The sequence below is a fragment of the Mus caroli genome, unplaced genomic scaffold (genome assembly GCF_978045245.1).
Source record: "Mus caroli unplaced genomic scaffold, Mus_caroli_1 scaffold_2, whole genome shotgun sequence".
Classification (NCBI taxonomy): domain Eukaryota; kingdom Metazoa; phylum Chordata; class Mammalia; order Rodentia; family Muridae; genus Mus; species Mus caroli.
Window position 1 is genome coordinate 163,453,421 of NW_028227257.1, and position 24,610 is coordinate 163,478,030.

General features: G+C 37.5%; 1 protein-coding gene across 7 annotated transcripts in view; it reads left to right on the forward strand.

Annotated features, from left to right (window-relative positions):
* The window catches only part of Nebl (nebulette), a 382,963-nt gene that overhangs the window by 323,621 nt on the left and 34,732 nt on the right, over positions 1-24,610 (forward strand). For 5 of the 7 annotated variants that reach the window (XM_085835164.1, XM_085835168.1, XM_085835166.1 and 2 more), the window contains 8 exons: positions 1,587-1,697; positions 5,427-5,537; positions 8,893-9,003; positions 12,760-12,870; positions 13,008-13,118; positions 15,248-15,352; positions 17,420-17,512; positions 23,758-23,850. The exons of the other annotated variants lie outside the window; for them this stretch is intronic. In XM_085835164.1, coding sequence (XP_085691290.1) covers positions 1,587-1,697; positions 5,427-5,537; positions 8,893-9,003; positions 12,760-12,870; positions 13,008-13,118; positions 15,248-15,352; positions 17,420-17,512; positions 23,758-23,850 — 846 coding nt within the window. The remainder of the gene's footprint in view (positions 1-1,586; positions 1,698-5,426; positions 5,538-8,892; positions 9,004-12,759; positions 12,871-13,007; positions 13,119-15,247; positions 15,353-17,419; positions 17,513-23,757; positions 23,851-24,610) is intronic. 7 annotated transcript variants of the gene reach the window in all.

Genomic DNA, 24,610 nt, shown 5'->3' on the forward strand with positions numbered 1-24,610 from the left:
TTTATTTTTATGGCACAAGCATTTATTCACAAATAATTCAGTCTTCGAGTCATTATTTCAGGAACTTGGCATGGGTAAAGCCTGAGGTTACAAGATTATAAGAAATTATATAGATTAAAGTGTTGAGATTGTTGGAACATTTGGGGACAAATGATGGGAAACACATTTTTAAACTGCCAAAAGAAAAATAGGGGAACTTTTAACTTCAAAAGACTAGAGGTGTTGTCAAGAAAAGACATGGTCATGATCGCACAGGACTGGCTCAAGCTAACTATCACAGACCCATAATAATGTAATGTAAATTCTAACTGTCAGCTCCACCAAAGTCTTACTGTAATGATCATGGGAGATTAAAGAAACAGAGAACAACCCCAGGGACAGCTTCTTTTGTAACAGCCAACAGAAAATGTGTACAATTTAGAAAGTACATCATTATATTATATTATACACAAATACTTTTGCAAATGCCAGAATGGTTGCTGGTCTTGGTGTGGCTCAGGCAGACCAGAAGACTTCTCAGGCAACACGAACCAAGAGTTAGCTCACAGGTGTATGCTGCACAGAGAAATACTGGCTCAACAATAGTAACAGCTCTGAGATTTCAAGTGAGTTCCCTACAGAAGGGAATTTCTGGTCACTAGAAAAACATTTGCAAAAACATTGACTGACTCACAGAGTGATAATTAGGAAAAAATACCTTAATTTGTTCATTAATATAAAGTGTGTACAATATACTTAATGTATAGTATGTATACATTATATAGAATATATTTTCATTCAAAGGCCTTTTAATTTCCTTTAAGTGTGATTACATGAACAATCATTTTTAACTTTGGAAATTAATATATGCATTTATATACTTCTAAATTAAGTCATATATTACTAGACAGACACACTAATATTTCCTGCTTTGCTCTTCCGGCCAAGCAGTCCTACCCCCCCCCCCCCCCCCAATCAATCACACTTAGTTAGCTCTCTGATTACCTACTTAGCATTTGCAAAAGAGATATTTATTTTGTGCCTCTTAGGAAATCAGGAAAGTTAGAGCTGCCTATTCTGGTAGAGGTCCAGTCATATTTTTTTATTCAAATTTGCCTTAAAGCAGAAATTCTAAAAGTTCACAAAGTCTTTAATGTTTTCTGAAGTTAAGTTTTTTTTATTCATTTTACATCCTGATCGCTACCCCCCTCCAGGTCCCCTCTCACAGAGTCCCACCCCTCCCCTTCTTCTCTGAGAGGGTTGAGGTCCTCCCTGGGTATTCCCACCCTGACATATCAGGTCACTGCAGAGCTAGGCACATCCTCTTGCACTAAAGACAGACAAGGTAGAAGCCTGTAATTGACAAAATTGGAATTATTTTTCTGCTGTTACGAAGACTAGTTAATTTTGCTGTGTGAGGTTTTTTTTAATTGTTGTTGTTGCTATTGTCTGCAAGTTTTTCTTTATGATAAATGATTAATATAATAAAACTGAGATAGTATATAATTACATGAAAAAACACAAGTTTTGTTCTGAGAATGAATGCCTATTCTTGTAGCTTTCTTATAAAAATTCTGTACATTGAATATGATGTCTTTATTCAACAGAAAGTTTACAAAGAAGATTTTGAGAAGGAAATTAAAGGAAGGTCCTCACTAGATTTAGACAAGACACCTGCATTTCTACATGTGAAGCATATCACCAACCTGATGAGGGAGGTATGGCCTTGGGAGTTTATATTAGATGTTATGGTAGTGCCTTGTGGGTTTATATTAGATATCTTATACCTAGGAATAAGCAGAATAAGTCACTTCAGAAACACCTACTTAGCAATTCCCTACTGATTGCATATGTGAGTTGTGGACTCTTTATTCTGGCCCTCACTGAGGGAGCCTTGCATTTTCTTAACACAGGAAAGTATAAGTTAATAGGACTATTTACTGGTGAATGAAGAAATTATCCAGATTATCTGAAAAAACTTAGAAAATATTCTGTTTTTTCATTGTGATTATAGCTTAGAAGGTCTGTAAGTAGTGAACTTTATAGCTTCATAGCAGCTGTCTTCTACAAAAATATTAAACAGAAGACTGACTCTCGTATATATATATGGAGAGGTCAATGCATGCAGTCCCTCACTATCAAAAATTATGCAGTTGTGTTTTCCATATTTCCAGAAGTCTCAGGGATCATCAAATGAGGAGAGAACAATGGCTATGCCTTGTCCTGAGCAAACCACTTCCTTTTCCTTTACATTTTCTCTTTCTTTTTTTGCTTATTTTCCAAGGCAACATTTTTCTGTGCATTTGCCTATGTAACTGCAGCTTTGTATGTCATAGAACTCACTGTTTAGATCAGGCTGTCCTTGAACTCACAGAGGCTGCCTGCCTCTGCTTCTGGAGTGTTGGGATTACAGTTGTGTCACCACCACCTGGTTGAGAAAAGCACTTTCTTGAAAGCTTGATTTTCTTAGTTATCATAAACATATTCTACAACCAGCTTTACTTTTCAAATTTTTAGTCTTAACTTTTAATTCTATGTGCATGTGTGGATTTGTGTGCATGAGTGCAGTGTCTACAGAGGCCAGAATTGGGTATTAGATCTGAAGGTGTGAATGAAACCTAACTCAAGGCCTCTGGATGAACAGCATATATTCTTAGCTGCTGAGTCATCTCTCTACCTTTTTGGGTAGTCTCCCTGTAGCATCACCACATTTGATATCAGAGCTGAGGTACTCACATGGGAAAGTCTGAATATATGATTTATTCAAAAGTTCTTTCTCTTTTACTTAGAGAAAAATTATAGAGTTAGTGTAAGGAGCAGAATAACTCATACTGTTTTGTTTTTGTTTTTTTTTTTTTTTTTTTTTTGCTTTTATCTCCATAGAAATTTTCTTGGTAACTTAATTAAACTTTGGTTCACAATTAATATATTAAGTTTGTTGAATATTAAATGTTTTAACTTGAATAAATCAAAACATTATACTTGTACTTCAACACTGAAAAATTAATCCATTTCCTCCAAGTGGCTCAAAGCTAACTCTACTGTGACATGTTCATTTAAATGATTATATGTTAATGTAACCTAGAATATAATGCATGAGTAGAACACACCCGTAAGAAGAAAACTGCAGTCTTATTGTCAGTTTTTGAATTGAAGAAGTGATTCTGCTGAAAGAGATGTCCTAAACCAGTGGAATGAATTAAGCATAAGTCCACCTAGAGATGAAACTTTTAATCATGAGCTTTTAATAAGTAAATGAGAGCTGACCTTTGCTGCTTAAGTGACATCAGACATTACTGTGATTTCTTAGAATAACAATGCAGTTTCTATCTCGATTCTGTTGCCCCACCCCCACTTGTCATTTCTTATTTGTGTAAATATTCTTTGAAGCTGAGAACAAATAAATGGTGCTGTCCTGATACTGTTCTCTGTTGTAAAGCTGCACTGCTGTGTGCACGTTAAGGCAGGGACTTCCAATCATTAGCATACAGTGACAACGAGAGACTGATTCTCAACTCTCCCATTTTATTCCTGTCTTCTTTCTTAATGGGGAAAGTGGGATTCTAATTCTTTCAAAGGAATTATTCAGAGCAATGATGCTATAAGTGTCATGTAACTAAAATAGCAAGGTTTAATTAATCACATTTTGGACTTAGAATTCCGGATGCCTGAACAGAACAGGAAAAGGTCCACAAAACTGTTCATTGGAGCAGGCAGCTTGGGGCTTTTATGAGGAAATATTGTAAAATGAGTGGTTCTAAATCAGACAGTTCTCCTGGTTCCAAAAACCAAGAAGCCCCAAGTCAAGGTTCTGGTGGCTTTGGCTCCAGGTGAGAGCTCTGTTCCTGCTTGCTGGTGTTTGCTTTCTGTGTCACCACAGCAGAAGAAAGAATGCTAGTCTCCTTCTTCGTGGAGCCTTTAATATCAGCATTGTCCCTACCTACCCTCATATACCCATAGAAACCCAAATACTTCTCAAGGGAGCTGGGGCTTCAACGTACAGATTTTGGGAGGGACACAAGTATTTCTTTCATAGTGGCTATGTCTAATCTTTTAGTTAGTTACATAGAGATAGCTAATTGAAAAAGCCACTTGGTTACATGATATAATTAGAAATTTTTAGTTTAGAAGCCCTTACCTGTAATAGATTCTATGCTCTTTATTTTATGGTTTTATATTGCCATGTAGAGTCTCCCAAGTACCATTTTATATTTTAGGATGTATGTTTTATGTACAGCCTTTGGCTGTTCCAATATTTTGCCCAATTTTCCTCCATTGTCCTTTGGTATTAATAGGACATTTATTTTATTTCCTTTTTCCTTGATGGAATTGGAGACTGACTTACTCAAGGGCCTCCTAAAGTTCACATGATCAAATTAGTAGAAAGGTTGTGACTTTCACCAAGGCCATTTGACTGAGAGCTATTTCTAAAATCATAGGCAGGATTGACAAAAGCTGTTGTTTGATCAGATGTCAGCCTAATTTAACGATACAGGATGGTGTGTGTGTGTGTGTGTGTGTGACATGAACTCTGGAATTAACAGGAACCTGGTTTCTTAACATTAAAGGGAATTATATCTTTTGTTTAGCAAAATAGTCATAAAATGAAACCCAGTTTGATGGAATTTTACAGTGTAAGTAAATAAGGAAATCAACAATTTCTCAGTAGAGGATATAAGAGTCTCTGCAAAGCAGCTGTGATGATTTAAAATGCAGTGTCAATGTTTAGGATGTAGCTCAGTTGGCAGAGTGCTTGCCTAGCATGCTCAAAGCTTTTTGGGTTCCATCCCTGCATCTCATAAAATGAGTTTGGAAGTTCATACCTATAATCCCAGCACTCCAAAAGCAGGGGGAGAAAGATTAGAACTTCAAGCCATATTTGTCTACTTGTGATTTCTAGTCCAGCCAAGGCTATATGAGACTCCATCTAAAAATTTTAAAAATATATAATATTAAGAAAGATATTCAAAGTCTCTTATCAATTTTAAGAAAATTGCTTTTTTGAACAGATCTTTAAATAAAGTACACATTTTTAAATGCCTCTGGCTATAGCTAGTTTTGGCTTTGCGGTCCTTTTTCTGTAAGTTCTTTTAGAAATTCACATCAAATAGATATTTTTAAAATCACTTCAAGTAATAAGAAGCATATATATTCTGAAGATTTTCTCCAACTCTTAAAAGGGAGATATCTTTTTAAAGAAGATCAGAATGATGCCAAAAGATATTGGGAGAAAGGATGAAACACTGGTAATATGGATGCCACTTTGAGTTTAATAGAGGAGAAAAGAAAACATCAATGGGAAATTGGCAAGAATATTCAGTATCTAATTTTTCCTTCCTTACAATATTTTCTCGTGTCTGTGGTCTCTAGAAGACATTTAAACTGTATATGAGTTAAAGTAATTGTGGGGAAATCTTCAAGTGAAATGTTCTATTCTTGTCTTGTAGAAAGAATATAAAAAAGATCTGGAAAATGAAATCAAAGGGAAAGGAATGGAACTCAGTTCAGAAGTTCTCGATATTCAGAGAGCAAAGCGAGCATCTGAAATGGCCAGCGAGGTGAGTGGATTCATTGAGCAGCCCACAATGAGACCGTTTTCAGCTTCTTTCCTCACCAATATAGTTTTCCCTAAGGTTCTATATGACACAATTCATGTGTAAATGATGATAAACAACCATGTCCCAGACTTTTCCCAGGTAGCAAATTAAAGACAATTTCATCTTCACAATCTTTCTCTATGCTGTGAGTGAAAATGGTCATTTTAGAGAAATCCATATGCCAGGCAAAATATTCCTATGAGATTTGATCTGGTTATTTAAAAGTAAAGAAAGGGAAAAAACAAGGCAGGTGTGGCTTTGTGTTCTGGCAGCAGCTGCAACTGAGCAGCTTCTGTTGTCTTGCTCTTTAGGTATCACACATTTCTAGTCTTCATCTGGTTGCTAAGGAGTTAAACTTCTGCATGGAGTGAAAGTAGTTGTTGCTTCTCATTTCATAGAACTTTATAAGAATGCCCTGTGAATGCAATGTCCAGTTTCAGTCTCCTGTTCCTTCTAGTGCCATTCCTTTGGGATCCTCTGGTGGCTTTGACACTCCTCAGTGGTTCAGAAGCCTTGCATACACCTCACACGTCACTTCAGGCATCCAGCACACCCCTGGCTTTCTCTGCTTTAGCCCTAACCACTCTAACATAAGAACCTTGCTATTGGTGCCTGACTAATAAGGCTTCTAATACCTGATTCAATTTCCCAATCAAAAGACACAGACTAGCCCACAGTATTAGAAAACAGCATCTACCTTTTTGTTTTTTACAACAAAACAAAACAAAACAAAACAAAACAAAACAAAACAAAACAAAACAAAACAAAACACCCCTCACTTTCTTGGCTAGATATAACCTTCAAGTGGAAGATAGAGAGAAATACTCTAAGCAAATGGGACTGGGAAACAAGAAGGCACAGCCGTTCTGTACTAACACAAAAGACTCAAGCCAAAACTAATTAGAGGTGACAAAGCAGGGCACTTCATTTCAATCTACCAAGAGGATATTGTAAACAAGAGGACATTATCTAAACATAAGTGCACCAAACATGTCTGCACCCAATTTCATAAAGCAAACACCACTGGCATTAAGTCACAGATTAACCCCAACACAGTAATTGACTTTGAGACGTGCTTTCACCAATGGACAGAATGTAACCAGAGAAACACTGAAGCTAAAGGTCATCACAGGCCACATGGAACTGCCATGTGCTTACAGAGCACTCTACCTAAACACTACAGAATGCACATCGTCCACCTCAGTATGCTATCGAAGTTTCTCTAAAACAGATACTATCTTAAGACACAAAGCAAGTCTTAATGAATTTAGGAAAATCAAACTAACTCCATATATTCTATCTGACCACCAGAAAAGCTTGATCAACAAATAACAAAAATATCAAAAAATAAATACCAAAAGATAAATAACATACAAGCTCATGGAGATTAAATTATTATTCAATTTTCAAGTATTTGAACCATTAAGGAAATTAAGGAGAAAATATAAAAAAAATCTTGGAATTAAATAAATATGAAAACATAACTAAAATCTCTAGGATGAAATGAAAAAAATAAGTTCTAAGAAGAAAATGAATTGTTCTGAGTACTTACATTAAAAATGAGATGAGCTTCAAATAGATGATTTAATAAGTCAAAAGTTTTGGGAAACAAGAACAAATCAAACTGAAGCAGTAGATGGGGCAAATAACTGAAACCAGGGCAGAAATGAAAGAAGTAGAGATGCATATGCAAACAAACCAATACAAAGAACCAATTACAAAGGAGTTGGTTCTTTGAAAAGATAAACAAGATTGGCAAACCTTAGCCAAATTACCTAAAGGAAAGAGAAGATCAAAACTGAAAAAAATTAGAAATAATAGGGAGATATCACAACAAGCTGAGTACAGGCATGCATGAAAAGATCATTCACCATGACCCAGAGATGTAAGGATTATCTAACATACGCAAATTGATAAATGTCATGAAGCATAAAAATAGACTTAAAGTCATGATCATCTTAGTAGCCAGAGAAAATTCTTTTGACAAAATCTAACATCCCTCTATAGCAAAACTCTTAGAGACAATAGGATTGGAGAAAACACCTTAATATTACAAAGGCTTTTATGTATGTCCAACCCATAGTATTTCTGCTAAATGTAGAAAACTTCAAAGCAATTCTATTAAAATCAAGAGCAAGACAGAGCTAGCCACTATCTCCTTTCCAGTTCAATACAGTGCTTAGACTTTTGCTAGAACAGTAACATAAGATCAGGAAATACAAGAGGTATACGTAGGTGAAGAAGTCAAAATGTTCCTGTATGGGTTCTTCACAGACATAGAAAAGCCACTCTTTAAGTTTATATGGAAACAGGGAAGACTGCTATAGCAGGAGCAATCTTTCGTTACAACAATGCAGTCAGTCTTCATTGAGAGGCCAATTTTAGTATTGTTTGTCAATTATATCTGGAAAGTTTACTGTAGACTTAGGATGGCAGGGCCAGTTGAATCCCGAGTGGTAAGATGGCAGTGGAAGCATCAGCACACCGGGCTTTAGGACAAAAAAATAGTGGGTGGCCACACAGGAACAAAGAGCAGAGAAAGCCAACCCTCTGTTCTAAGCTCTCTGTCACTGTCTCCTATTCCTCACTGTGGATCTTGCATGGAGCCATGCTCATACCCCGTTTCACAGACACACAGGAATGGTAGGAATCATCTGGAGTATCACATAGCTTGGCTGCTGAGTGTGTTGACCTCATTCCTGGTTTTCTTCCTATCGTACAAATCTGTCTGTATCCTTTTGCCTTTCTCCCAGTCTCCAAGATTGCACTCCATGAAGACTCATTTGATGATTGACTTTTCCACAGTATAAAAACATCTCCAGTGAGAATAGTGGTTCTAATTTTGTATTCTTCACGATGTACTTAGATCTGAGTGCTCATGTATAGCAATAAACATCACATTCTGTTGGACATTGGTCACTTACCTTTTTCCTTTCTTCCTAAGTACGTGATTGTATGTTGTGTGTGCATTCATGTCTGTGTGTTTGTATATGTGTGAGTGCATGTGTGTGGCATGTGGCCAGAGGTTGGTGTTGAGTATCTTTTCTGATTGCTTTCTCCTCTATTAGGTGAGGGTCTCTGCTGAACCCAGAGCTCACTGTTGTATCTGCTTGAGTGTACATGGCTTCTAGGAGACTTAAACTTCAACCTTACTGCTTATATGACAAGTGCTTTACCCACTGAGCCATCTCGCAGCCCTCTCTTGGTCATTGAAAAATTTATAGGTTGTTTGCTTGTTTGTTTGTTTTGGTATCGTTGACTGTAAAAACATGTTGTCCACAGAGTGACTAAATTCTGTTGACTGTTGATTTTATAGAAAGAATACAAAAAGGATCTGGAGTTGGAAATTAAAGGCAAGGGAATGCAAATTGACACCGATACCCTTGAAATACAACGTGCCAAAAGAGCTGCCAAGATAGCCAGCGAGGTGAGTGGTGAGGGTCTCCCAGACCTTGAAACTCCAATGTTTGTACTCAGCAGATCACACAAATACTGGATGAGTGCATGGGATCTCTCAAAGCTCCATGGGCGGCACTGACGTGTGGAATGGAAATCATTTCAAATTATGATGGCTATTTGGAAATTTGTAGTCTCCACATTGCTCATAGCCTTTAAATGCACCAAAGGAAGCTCAGAAAAAGCCATTTTAGTAGAAAACACAAGCATACATGCACGCAGGGACACACACCCCGATACACATTATTGTTGTAATACAACACATTTCATGTTAATCTAGAGTATGATAAATACTTTTGTAGGACATTTTCTCTAGGATAGCTCATATTCTGCTTTGCATGTTTGTGTTCACAGTGTTTTGAGGGAAATCTAAAGTCCATATTTAGAGGTTTTAATTTGAGTATAATCTTTGGTTCTGTGTGACTGTGTGTTTAGAAGACATCCTTTGCTTACTTTATATCTACTGCTTGAGGTTTCCAGAGTCAGCCTTTGGGTTAAGACACCATATATCTTGATTGACCATGTTCAGTGTCACTTCTCTTCATGCAATATACATGAAGATGTGGGCATAAGAGAGCTGTAAAGAGCAGACCATATTTGCATGTTCTAGGGAGATAGCTGAGGTTAGACACTATGCTTCCTGAACCTCCTAATGATTTTGAGAGTGTGAACGAGTCACTGGAGTGTGATAGTGTTTGCATTTTGTAAGAGAAATAGAGGAAGCTGAGGTGCAGACTCAGGAGAATGACTCGCCTTTTCAAGGCTTGGTGGTGGGGCTTCACTGGGGCTATTCTGGGAGCTATCCTGACTCTTGTAGTGTGACTGGTCATTGTTAGAAGTTTATTGTAGAGACTTCCAGATCTGTATGTAGGATATGTAGACAGACTGATCTTGTACATACAGAAACTTAAGTAAATCTTGAATGCTGTGTGCTTCTCTTTGCTTTATATTCATTTACTCTTACAAGTTATGTTTCATTACTTTCTACACTTTGCCTGGCTCCTTTAGAAGCATTGTATGATTTATAATGTGGATGTGACTATGTCCATTGAAACATCTGTTGTCTACATGTGTAGTAATATCTCAACATGACATGCCAAAACCAGAACCTTTAATTTCTCTTCTGCCTCTTCAAATGAAACCAGACAAGTCTTAGATGTCACTTTGATTCTGCTTATCAACTGAATCCTGTAACACTGTTCTAAATCCATTCACATTTCCCTACTCCAAACTAAGGTACCATATTAGCTACCAGGACTGATGCTGTCATGAGTGAGCTACATTAGAAACATACATGGAAATGTTTGTTTCTTTCCATAATATCAGCATATATTTAATAACAAATTCATAAAGTTTAGCAGTTTCAATGCCTATAATTTGTAATAAAATCCATCCACCTTGGTAGCTTGGACAAGGTGAATGAAAGTTCTTTATTCTAATCTTAATTACTGTTAATGCTCATGCAGCACACACACACACACTGTATATGTATGTGTATGTTTTTGTGTAAGAACATATACATACATGTACACATACATAGGTGTGTATATATATATATGTACAGTTATATATACATACATAAAACATTAAAGAATAAATACATGTGTATGTGTTAAAGAATAAATTCAAGTAAAAGTGACTCCAGCAGAGTTCAAAGTTCAAGAGGTTTTAGAAGTTGGCTTAGAAAGAATCTGTATAGATAAAAATGAACCAGATCAGTGAAGAGAGCAAACTGCTGGTAATAATGCTTGTAGAAGTGAAGTCAGATTTAAGAGCAAAGTTGAAGAGGTTAGAGGTGTAAAGGCAGAAGTGGGTCTCAAGTAGAAAATGGATCAGGGGCAGGGAGCAGCTTGCCAGGTTCAGGTTCAGATGGGGTGAGCAGGTAGATGAATAAGCAGTTAAATAGCTGTGTCAAATAGCCGGGGACTGAGCCAGGTCATGGAGTCCTTGATCATTGACACACATCCGGTATGAACTTGTTGGCTGGTTGGGGCCATTCTGTCACAGTGTTAGGTATCCATCGCTTACGAAGTCCAGGTGAGAACAGTACCCTTTTGCTTAATCTGGTCTACCCCATAATTTTTAGTTTTCCTGCTATAATTTAGCACACATATGTGTCCACAGTTCCAATTCTTCCTACTAAACTTCTCAGCTGGCTCCCATTCTAGACCTAGGAATGAGCCATTGATCAGTGAGTGCTAGATGAAGGTTGCTTGATAGAGGGTGTGGCTTTGAGGGCCACCCAGGGGCCACCGTCAAAACAAAGTCAGAAGCTTCTTGTGCAGTGGAATGTCTGAGGGCAAGGCAGAGCCTAAAATGCCAGTTTATACAGTATTGAGTGGTTTAAAGTAGGGCATAGCATGGTTTCAACAGGAACAGTAAATTTTTAGCCTGGTCAAGAATTCTGTCTCAATTCTTGACCACTTACTGTGCAGTTTTACTTGATGGTGTTTGTTTTATCACAAAAGCTATACCTTTATGAACCTTTTTTATTCTATGTCAGAGACTACATCGAGTTCACTTTAGCAGATTAGAGCGTATTGCAACAGAGTGGGCATCCAGGGCCAGAAATAGGAGCTTTTGAAATTATTATCATTGGAACTGAAAGCATCCTCCTAGAGCAAGAAATATGGAATGAGTAGAAAGTGAGGGAAAATAGGCCCAGAGGAGTCAGCTGTGGTCCACGTGGCCCTGGGAGGTTTTGGAGTTGCCATCATCTTTACACTCTATATAACTCATTTTCATAATCTTATTTACACGTGGTCCATCTTGCCAAATTGATTGGCTCTTAAAATCCTTTGCAACTAAAGTTTGGAATTTTGATATTAATTTTACTATCCAAGGTTGAGCTTAAAATGCCAATATGATATATTGTTAGGCTAGTGTCCTCCAATATTCAAACTTGTACTGTTTATGTGAGCTTAACTGTGTGACTTTCTATAGCCAATGAGACATTAGCAAACTGAACTCTGACTGAGGCTCTCAGTACACTTGTTCTCTTGGAATGAAGCTGTTATCATATGCTGTTTTAAACCATCCAAGTTTGGAGGTGTTTTGTTCATATAGTGATGAAGTTGCCTAGTGACACCTTTTCCGGACTGTAACCAGTCATTCTGAAAGGTTATATATTATTTAAGGGTCATGCAGTTTAGTTTTACTTCCTGACTTAGTTCCCAGACAGGATGTGTCTATTGTCATTCATATCCAAGAAGAAAAGGAAAGGCTTTTCTGACATTCTCTATTCTCCATGGTAAAGGAAGTGTACACCATTCCTGAACTAATCACATAAACCCAAGGTTGGGGTAGAATGATTTATTTAAGCCCCATAGAGTCCAGACACTTGGGCTAATATTATATAAACCCAGTAGTTTAGAATAGAAATGTAGTAAGTTGCAATAATTGAGAATAGTGACAGTTTTTAGTTACCTTATTGATAGTCACCAACCAGATTATACAGTCACCAATACCTTTTCAATTTTATCATTGGAACACCAAAGTTTCTCCATCTAGTTCTGTGCTTTTCTTTAAACGCAGCTTAGTAGACAAAGCCTCCTGGTTATGTATAAATATATCACTGCATGTCATACTTCTGTCTTGTTATATAGAAAGAAAAGAATAAGGCCTAATCTATTTTCATAATGTATAGTCCTGATGTCAAAATGACATCATGCTTTTTCAGTACCATTTTGAAATCACTGCAGAGCACCATGTGTTTTACTTTCTACAGAAAGACTACAAAAGAGATCTGGAGACAGAAATTAAAGGAAAAGGGATGCAGGTCAGCACAGACACTCTGGATGTTCAGAGAGCTAAGAGGGCATCTGAGATGGCCAGCCAGGTAAGGATGGTGTGAACACAAAGTCTCGATGAAGGTTCTGGAATGGTGCAAATGTCACCTTGTTGTTGAAACACATGAATAACAATAGGACCATGGAAAGTTCAGCAAAGAGCTGAGATTATTTTCTGTTCTTTTAGAAGCAATATAAGAAAGACTTGGAGAATGAAATTAAGGGGAGAGGAATGCAAGTGAACATGGATATCCCAGATATGCTTCGAGCCAAGAGGGCATCTGAAATCTACAGCCAGGTTGGTAGAGGATGAAGATGCTTGCAGAAATGTACTCAAATCCTGTCACTGCCTGCTTCCAGAGTTTTGATTGACAACATTCTGAAGACATTGCCTTCAAAATTAGAGCATTTTTATTAAGACTTTAATGGCCAAATGTGACTTGCATTGCTAATTAGGACGGTGGCTATAGATCTAATTTAGAGGCCGTTATGAGATGCCAAAGTCCCACATGGTTTCCCCTTTTTGAGGCCAAGAAAATTTTGATCTTATTTTTATTTTTAACTTTTTTAATTTTTAATTTTAATTTTTTAATTTTTAACATTGTATACTTTCTTCAATAGTCTTTGTTCACACACAGAAGCATAACTCCAAAAATACTTTATGTCCATTTAATGATGGACAATATTTTTATATAGCTCTCAATAAAATAAAGTAGTGAAAGACTATTTTATCACTTGATAATTAATGTTAATGAAAAATTAGGAGAAGAGCTAAGTTTTCTTAGAAAAACTTATTTGCCAACTATACCTGTCACATATTTTCCAAAAATCTAAAAAGCTGGGTGTGAGAGAATGGTATTATGAAAAGGATAAATATTTCATATTTTGTCACATGTAAAGAAGCTGGATTTAAGTATGTGTGTGCACACATTCATACACACAGAGAGACAGAGACAAAGATAGAGAGATAGAGAGACAGAGTGAGTGAGTGAGTGTGTGTGTGTGTTTGTGTGTGTCTGTGTGTGTGTGTGTGTGTGTGTGAGAGAGAGAGAGAAAGAGAGAGAGAGAGAGAGAGAGAGAGAGAGAGAGAGAGAGAGAGAGAGAGAGAGAGAGAGAGAGAGAGAGAGAGAGAGAGAGAAATACAGATAGATAGACAGACAGCGAGGACTGAAAGGGGGCTGTGTGTAGAGAAAAGAAGAATTAAGTGGGAAGGGCGAAGAGAAGCCCAGTAGGCAAAAACAGTAAAGGAAATACATATACCACTTCTTTTGAAAAAATAAATGTGAGAAAGATACTACCTCAAAAGAAAACATTTACAGAGGAACAAGTTGCTTGTAAACTATGATTTGAAAGGAAATACACTTTATTTAATCATATCTTTGCTATAAAATTACCTGAGAAGTACATCCCAGTGGAAAAAGTAACAGAGAAGAATGAGAAATATGAAATTGTTCTAGAAGCAGGGAATTAAATTTGATTAATAGAATTTGTGATGGAAATAATTTCAACCCAAATTGGGCACAATCATTCAAATTCTGGTTAAACCAAAGTGGTAAGTGTAGGGACCTGTCTGCTCCTCAGTTACCTAGGAATGTGCAGCAGTTAGAATAATCTTAACGGTCACGGTTTTCTGCCCCCTTATCCCCCATGCTTCACAAAGACAATGAACTTGGAGACACTGGCTATGTTTTCATAAGTTGCATGCAAATCTTAGGGTAATGCAAGAAACACACAAATGGAGATGTGAGTCAGCGAGGAAGGATGCAATGACAGCTGCATGTCACCAAATCCAGTGCTTATGTCACTTCGTAATTGTTACCCACACTCACTAGAATGCCCAAGTTGAGTCTCATTTCCCATGGTTAGTAGCGGGTACCTCATTTCCTCCACCCAATAATGATGTCTATTTGTAGAACTGGTTGAATAAGTGTGTGTTGGGTATTTACAACCATGTCAATTATATCATAACTTAGACCCAGGCTTTATTAAAGGGGCCCATTGTAGCTCATTTACTGGAGAGGAACTTGAGATTTGTCATAATCTTACCTACAAATATAATAGAGTGTCATACTTAGCCACTGATCTTTACCAGGAGTAGGAAACAAATCCTCCGTCCAGAAGCTTGTAACAAGATAGATGTAGAGAGTTGGGTCACATTGGGAGTGCTGGAGATACTGGGGTAGAATCTGAGTTTGTTCACACATAGAAGAGTAGGTCACAAGTTTAGGGGAAACCCAGAAGGCAATTTCTCTTAGGTAAGCTGCTGTGACAGATTGTTTACTGACACCCTTAACTTTAAAGGAGATGTCAAAAGTTACTTTGAACCTTAAATTATGAGTTGTATATGCTAAGGTTGGAAATGTTGCCATATCCCTTTCTTCTCCTACCACACAGAGCTTTCAATTTGTAATCATTTTATAATCTTAGAAAAAGTATAAAGATGAAGCTGAGAAAATGCTTTCCAACTACTCCACTGTGGCAGTCACTCCCGAGATTCAGAGAATCAAGACGACACAGCAAAATATTAGCAATGTGAGTAGCTGCTCTGTGAAGAGCCAAATGTACTTCAGACTTTGTTTGGATTTTGGAATATTTGCATGTATGTGATAAGTGATAGTGGGGAGGAGATGTATGTCTAAACATAAAGGTCAATTGTGCTTCATATACTCTTTATGCACACAGCCTAAGATAATACCATGTATTATTTTTAGTGCATGTGTGTTATGACTGAAACACAGCACAGGAAACAAGTCAATTGCTAACTGTCAGAAATTCTAAATTTCAGATATCTTGGTTGAGGAATTCCCAATCTGTATTTTTTTTTCATAGTTGAAATTATGGTATCTTTGTTTGCTTGCTTATTTATTTATTTTTATGGCTCTAGGGATTTTATCTAGGGCCTTGTTCATGCTAGGAAAATGCTCTGGGAACAATATCCCAACAACTTTTCACTCCTCAATTCTAAAATGTTATATTTTGTAAGAGTGTCTTCCCACACTGTTTGATTTTTTTCCTCTGTCACTTGTATTTTCTATCAAATGGCTTTATTTTTTCAAAATAAAAATAATTATTCTTGTAAATTTTAATTGTTAGAATTGTTCTGGATTTTTAAATCCAAATTTTGTATTAGATATCAATGACAAGTGTTGACTGTATTTTATCTCAGAAAAAAAAAACAAAACTTCCACACTGATTTTATTGTGAAGATGAGAGTAGAGACATGGGGGCTTCCCTCCTGATTTTCACTTAATTTGCATGGATGACTTACCTAGAGACTTACTAAACCCATAAACTTCCCCTTTTATTTTGAAGAATAGAAATTGCCTGTGTACTGTTTTTAAAAAGTAGGCCTCATATGTAGCAGAAGATGGCCTAGTCGGCCATCATTGGGAAGAGAGGCCCCTTGGTCTTGCAAACTTTATATGCCTCAGTACAGGGGAACACCAGGGCCAAGAAGTGGGAATGGGTGGGTAGGGGAGTGGGGGAAGCAGGGTATGGGGGACTTTTGGGATAGCACTTGAAATGTAAATGAAGAAAATACCTAATTAAAAAATGTAAAAAGTAGGCCTCTGCTAATCGATAAATGAATAAACTTGAATTGTGTTATGAAATTATTAAATGAACCATACAGTTAAATATTATAATATAGAATTATCTCAGTCATGTAGAACTTAAGCACATGGCTAGTCAAAAGGAGACATAAAACAAATGCCATTAAGTTTGAGGCATACTGAAATACTCTCCGCTTCCTAATTAATTGGCTGAGTCACACTCAGGACAGACCGACTGTCTGGTAAGTCAGTGATTGCCCTAAGAAGGTCCAGGCTGTGCCAAGAGATGGGCATTTCTCAGTGGAAGGATCAGAGAAAGGACTTCTCCTAACTCCTGTGGTCAGTAATGTCCTGAGTTTCATCTCTTTCAGATCAAGTCTTATATCACCCCCTCCCCACTCCCCGCCCTGTGATGTTCACTGGATAAGCCAGTGTCTGGAGTGGGATTGCTCTGTCCTCATGTGACTTTCTAGGGCTGCTGTTTATTTGTGGCAAAACTTTGTTTTTGTTTTTGTTTAGAAGTAGATATCAGGGGTGGAGAGGGGTGGAGAGAAAGGAGAAGGCAAGAAAAATAAGCAAGTCAAGGCAGATACTAGGGCTACTATTTTGCTAGGAGACAGTGAGGGACCTTTGTCTTAGATTAGCAGTGGTGTGAAACCTCACTCTTTTGGGGTTAAATGATAGCAGCTGAGTGAATTTCTTTAATATGTGCTTTGATTTTTTTCTCAAATACACATGCAGGAAATTGGAGATTGCTAATTTATATTCTAGGGCAAATAATCTTCCCCCAGCTAAGGTACTTATCATGCCTTAGAACAAGTGTGAACTGGGCTAAGAGGTTATGAGATCTGAAACCAATGCCATCATTTATTATAATGGACTATTTCATTGATTTGTATAATATTGCTAGTCACAAATGAGACCTGTATTCATACCACTATAAAACCTTGCATTTTATAGAGAAATAGTCTTGCGTTTGTAACAAGAAGATCTAGGACTTGAATCTTAACAAGCTTACAGTTCTTGTTTTCCTTTTCTCACTATGAAGGTATCTTATAAGGAAGAAGTAGGAGCTGGCACAGCCGTAAGGAATACCCCAGAGATTGAACGAGTGAAGAAAAACCAGCACAATATTAGCTCAGTAAGTTCTCCACAACATTAGTAATGCTTTCTGAGAGAGATAGGGGCTATATGAGCGGTTTTAGTTTTAGTTCTCAATATGTTGCTTTTTACCTTTTCTTTGTTACTTTCCTCAAAGATGACGTCATCAATGTCATCAGCTATCAAAGGTCTCCCTTCTAGAGAGAAAACATCAGCTTTGCTCCCATTGAGCCTGGAGCTCCATTTCACGTCACTAAAAGCAGGGCAAAGAAGACATGGGCCATTTAAGTAGAATCTAGACTTACGATTCACCTTTTGGATCAGAATTTTAGCTGTGTTATATTTTAGAGAGAAAAGAGTATGTGGGATACTGTCCCAAGTAAATGAATTTTACCACAACGAAATGATCAAAGGGCTTAACACATTTATTTGGTAGCTGAAGCAAAGGTATAGGTTTGTTTTTATAATGGAGCACCAACTCATTTTTCCTGTGTCAGTCTCATTTCTGAGACTTTCTTTGACACAGCTCTGTGCCCGTATTGCTGCTTTCTTACCTTATTTCCCCTCTATTTTACTCAGCAAAGAACACATCAGTTGAATATAAATTGTATAAAGACCTTATGGGATGGCACTTTTGACTGTGGGAATGGTAGGGGAGGTATTTAATGCTATAGGAAAAACGTATCCCGTGTATTGGCTGACATGAACAACAGATAATAATTGTCCTTGCAGGAGTGGGGTTCATCTGTGTGTATTCATTCATATACTTAGTTTCTTGTTGTGGATGTCAAAAATGCTTTTCCTTTACATTTCTTCCCTGATCCATCTCTTCATCTCTTGTCTTGGACGCACAACCTGTCAGACCTTTCCTTTAAGCCAAATGTGATGGTTTGTATATGCTTGGTCTAGAAGTGGCACTATTAGGAGGTGTGGACTTGTTGGAGTAGGTGTGTCACTGAGGGCGTGGGCTTAAGTGTCTGGAAGTAAATCTTCCACTAGCAGCTTTCAAATGAAGATGTAGAACTCTTAGCTCCTTCTGCACCATGCCTTCCTAGATGCTGCCATGCTCCCAGCTTGATGATAATATATATTGTTCTTTGTAAAAACTTGCCTTGTTCATGGTGTTTGTTCATAGCAGTAAACCCCTAACTAAGACACCAACCAAAGAAAACTGCTTTCATGCATGTATCAGTGCTAGCTCAGTGTTAGGTAGTATCCAAAGCATGTGACCTGGTGGTGGTTTCTGTTGGAATTCAAGGAAGGGCATGGTGTTATTTACTTTAATACACAATTATAAGAATGTGCAGAATGCCAGTACAGTCAAATCCCTGTGCATAAGGTAGCCCTGTCCTGAGATAGCATCTAGAAAGAGGACTTGGAGGCTAAGGCATGGATTAGAGTGAATGATATTCTGTTCTGTTTTATGGGAATCTGACTGATGTGTCTTGAATCTGACAGAGAAGTTAGTTTGGAAAAGAAGTATAAAATGTTACATTCCTTCACTTAGCAATGGCAATGTTTGGCATGCATCCATGGATGTAAACATCAGCTGTAAGTGTTCTGTGGTATATATGGCATCTAGTCATTTTCCTACAGGGAAATGACTGTGCTATTTTATGAAGAGTGTTGAGAAGCAAAAGTGTTCATTTTTAATTGTGTTGGGCTTTTTACCTGAACAAAATCACACAAAACAGTACAGTATATCATCTTTTCTCCCTTAGTCTCCCTAAGTTCTGTATTTCAGAGGTTGGGCCATAACCTCCTGCTTAATATTCAAATGAAAACTTGGCCTTTTAAGATTAGCCTGATCTGTCAAACCAGGAGGTGATTCACTAACATTTAAACATCCTGACATTTTCCACCTCCGAGGACAGGCCTTTTTGCTAGTAGCTTTCTGTGCTAAGATCTGTTTTTGAATTTCATTTAGAGGAAACCTGTCTCAGTGAACTTTGCATTTAACTAATTTGGGTCTGGGTTGATCCTGGCATCTTTACTCATGCTAAACTCACAGACACCAAGATAGCGGATATCTGAAAGTCTAGAGTTTTTATGCCAGCCTAGACTTCAGCTTTGGTAATTTTAAGCATTATTGAGTGATTTCTAGAAACCTTGTAGATTTAAATCTTGGCTAAATCTCTGCGTGTACTTCTGTTCTCTTTGCCTGGAGTCAAGTTTCAGTTATAAAATACCACCTACATAGCAAGGCCTTGTTAGTTTGTTTTATAGCCCCTATATTATCATTTTTTCCAGTTGATTTTCCTCTAAATAGACCTACCTGAAGGAGAAATTTGTGGGTGGAATGAATTTCAGGATACAGGATGTATTAGTGACCTCTTTCCATGGTGTGACCAAATACCTGCAGTAAGCTACTTAAAGGAGGAAAGATAATTGTGGCTCATGGTTTGAGGGACTCCAGTGCACCGTGGCAGACAACACATGACTGTGCATTATTGCTTGGCAGGGGAGTATGTGGTAGCTTGCTTACATATCAGTACTTAACTGGGAAAGCAGAACCAGGGCACCTATAATTTTAGTCTTCAATCCCCAGCAGACCAGCTACTCCCCATGTGCAAAGGCTTCCCAGACTCCCAAGATACTGATATCAGCTGATGGGGGATGTAAAAACACACAAGCCTGTGGGAAACATCTCACAAGCAGGCACCAACACAGGCGTTTTACAGCCTGGATGCATGTGGAGGCGACTTCTTGACTTCTGACACTGTGCTTTCCTGGGATTTCCTGGGATTACTTCAGTACACACCACTCCTACTCCCTTTCTCATCTATGGTAGCCACATTTCCTCTTCTCTTGTTCAAGAAGACCTGTGTGATCTCCTTTGTGTGTGCAACATTTGCAAGACTCTGAGGCCAATGCATTTGATTTTTGCTTTTAAATACATTTAAAATTCTAATTAACACATTAATAGATACAACTGCTTCCTAGATGGAAAATAACAAATCATGATATTTTGATAATTTCCAAGACATTTTGTACATAAGGCTTATGGTCATAAGCAGTGTTTGTTTATATTAACTGGAGAATGCCTGTTGTGGTGGATAAATGTGAATGTATTTGCACTTCAGGATAAAGAGCCCAGAAAGCATCAAACAGTATGAGAAACTCTTTTCCTACTGAAAAGAATATAATGTTGGAACAAAAATCTAATTATGCAGCAGCTACAATTGAAGAATTCTTAATTAGTTTAAGCTTTGCATAGAATAAATTAGCTATATTTTAAAATAAAGTATTCTGGTAAAATTCAAAGAAGGAATTAAACACACAACAGCCATTTCTGATCCTCCTAAGCTAAAGGGAGTTTCAGAAAACCAGGAGGACATAATCAGTGGGATCATCTTTCTGTAAGTGTTTGCTCTGTGTTCTTGAAATGCCAGTATATGACAGAAGCACGGTATACGCACAGGTGGAGACTCACCACAAAGAATGCCAGTGTTCTGTTCGGTCATTACTTGGGAGTGGAGATAAATTCTACACTGCTTTGTCCCCTCCATTATGTGCCTCTTGGGCATTTGTTTCTATAGGTTCATTCCATTCTTACCTTGTGGAAAATTCAGTAAGACAGACTGCATAGGGCTGTGGGTAAACTGAAGGTCTCTAGGAAGAACAGGGCATAAATTACTGTTACACATTTTTTCACATTCTGTCATTATAACTTGTACTTGTTGAGTAGTTGCTATTTGTTTGAGTACCTAACAATACAATTTTTAAAAAACACTTCTTGCAAAGTGTTCTTGGGGGAGGAATAGTATGTCACAGGGAGGGAAGGTGGTGGTGGGAGGAACAGGCTTGAAGAAGGAGGAATTCCAGAGTCTTGTTTTAGAGACTCAAGAATGGTTTCAGGTGGCCTTTGTGAGGAAGGGCCTTCTTGGTAGGGAAACAGTATTTTAAGGATTCCAAGGCCTATTCAAGGGGGGAGATGGACTTAAGTGATGTGTATTTGGGATGGGGGTGGCAGGAGATGATGGAGGGACAGGACTTGAAATACTAATCATAAGTCTTTAGTATGGAGAATCCTTGTAGTGTGGCTCATAGGTCATTTAAGAGTATGCTAACATCTCTGTTATTACCAATATTTGACTTAGTGATTAAGTTATTTTATTAATTTTAATAAAATTTTAATTTTATTAAAATTCTCCCTCTTCTTCCTCCTCCTCCTCCTCCTCCTTCTTCTTCTTCTTCTTCTTCTTCTTCTTCTTCTTCTTCTTCTTCTTCTTCTTCTTCTTCTTCTTTCTTCTCTTCCTCCTCCTCCTTCAAAAAATGTAAGATTAAAAACAACATTGTCTCAACTTTATTTGAAAAATAAGTGCATGATAGCATAGATGCTATAGAATTTATATGACATGTCATGCCTGCAGATGGTGGAATCCAAGAGGTATAATAAACAGTAACGTGATGGAGAGGAAGATGAAATCGAACATGATAGGTTTGATTCTAGCTCTGGAACTCATACATTATGTACTCTTCACAGATTGTCATCTATAATAGTTCCTCTCCCATAAAACAGAGATTTGAGTATTAAAGAGACATTGCTTTTAAAACACACGATGAAGTGACAATTAGAATTAAGACAAGATTCTCCCATTGAACTGGTGTTTACCTACACTAGCAATTGTAGATCTCCCTGTCAGTAATGCTGATCCACAAAGCTTTAATTCAAGCTCTAACAGGAATGATATTTCTACCAGTAATGGTTAAGAGAAATATTCCTCACTGTAACTTTATCAGTTCAGCCCTTTGAACTTGCCTAAACTCTCCACATGAAACAGAACAAAGAATGTGGTTCCTTAGGGAGAGAAGGGTACATTGGAAGAAATCCAACCCTTTCCATTAATTTTCTAGACTTCTAAAATTTTTCTTCATTTTTCTGTTCATTTATAAAAGTGTACATGACAAGAACAAGGCCCGTGCAAGGCTCTAAGGCTGAATTTAAACTTTGAAAACTCATTGACTATTGCCATATAGCTCCTCTTCCAGCTTTACTGCAGCTGTCAGAAACTCTGAACAGATCTGCCATCTCCGACATCTCTTCCTCTGTGTTTGATGTTCCTTTATTTCTTGAGACATTGTTTTTTGTTGTTGTTGTTGTTGGTTTTTTTTTGTTTGTTTGTTTGTTTTTTTGTTTTTTTTGTTTTTTTTTTTTTTTGGTTTTTTGAGACAGGGTTTCTCTGTGTAGCTGTGGCTGTCCTGGAACTCACTCTGTAGCCCAGGCTGGCCTTGAACTCAGAAATCCGCCTGCCTCTGCCTCCCGAGTGCTGGGATTAAAGGCTTGTGCCACCATGCCCGACTAAGTTGTTCAGAGGGTTGACAGTTTACAATGAAGTCATCACCCTTTTCTTCTCTCAACTAAGAAAGAAGATCTCTATGCAGTAGGTTGGGATATCTTCTGTAGTGTTTGGTCAGAAGTCATGCCTTCCAACTTTGGAACTTGGTAAGGAGAGAACTGGTGGACTTACAGAAAGGCTAATTTCTCATTATTGATGAAATCAAAATCAAGAGGTCATCAATAAGTTATATAGTATAAAGATTATCAGTGAAATGAATAATTAGAATATTTAGCAAAAAATGTTTAGGGAGTAGGGTCTCTCTCAAGAAGATGACGTCTGGAAGAAGAGGACATAAAACCCTACTCCTACTCAATAAACTATTTCTAATTGATACCTACTGACAAAGAAAATCAGGTGTGTCTAATAGAGTATCAACTACTATCTAGAGCAGATTCCAGAGCCACTGTAGTTGGCCAATAAATATGGACTCCATGTTGTTTGTGTGTGAATTTTGTTTTGGTAGTTTTAGTTGTTGTAATTGGTTTTTGTTTTTTGTTTTTTTTGTTTGTTTGTTTGTTTTGGTCGATTTTTTCTTTTCCTTTTTTTTTTTTTAAACAGGAGAAATGAAGTTGGACATAAAGGTAGGGAGTGAGAAATATTTGAGTCATTGAAGGAGGAAAAGAATATGATCAAAATGCATTGTATTTTTGAAAAAACGTTAAACATTTAAATGGTGGCGCACGCCTTTAATCCTAGCACTGGGGAGGCAGAGGCAGGTGAATTTCTGAGTTCGAGGCCAGTCTGTCTACAAAGTGAGTTCCAGGACAGCCAGGGCTATACAGAGAAACCCTGTCTCAAAAAACCAAAAAAAAAAAAAAATGATATTGGTATCATAGGGGAAAAAGTATGAATGATCTGTGGCATGTGATATTTCCTTTAGTATGTTCCAGTGGTACACATTTATTTTCCATAACTCCAAATTGTCTTATGCTTTGTTCCCCAGTTCCAGTATAAAGAACAAACCTATAAGGCCACTCCAGTAACCATGACCCCAGAGATAGAGAGAGTGAAGAGGAACCAGGAACAGCTGAGTGCGGCAAGTCACTCTTTTTTCTTTTATATTTTATGTAACATGATGTACTTTTATTTAAAAAAAAATGCTTTCTGTGATCATTGGCTCCTCTATGCATTTGGGTATTCTTTAATACATTGAAGGGCATGAAGTTTGATTTGGGTGAGTCAGGAAGTTTACATCATGTATGTGACTCACAAGGTCTTCATTAAGTACCCAGGACTCAAGGATCTTTAAGGGCTACATCTTTTCCACATGAACCTTTTAGTTTAGTGCTAAATCTGTAAAAATAAATATGATAAAGAGCTGGGAAGTAGTGTGGCTTATGCATTGGAAGAGAGAACAAGATTAGAGATGGAGGAAGAGAAGACTTGGCTTGACTGGTACTGTAGGATGTTGTACCAAAGGAAGGTACCTTATAAATGACATGGAAGACATCAGCCAGTCAATTCATAATCTACTGTCATAAACAGTCCTAATTAACAATGGAGAGGGACCTCTGCTCTCTCTCGGCCTCTTTTTATATTATATGCAAACAACTGAGCTCAGCATCATTCATTTCTTTGACTGGTGGATGAGGAAAACTGAATTTTGAGGCGTCAGAGAGTACAAAGATCCATTGCAAGTAAGGGCAAATCTGGGACTGGAACTCAGGTCCCCTGGAATTTAGAAATCTCTTTAGGGAAACTACAAGTAGTGGATTTACCTTTTGTCAATCATTTTATGGAACTTTCCCCAATATCAAGAATAACCTCTTTCTTGCAAAGCTGGCATTTTGCAAGAC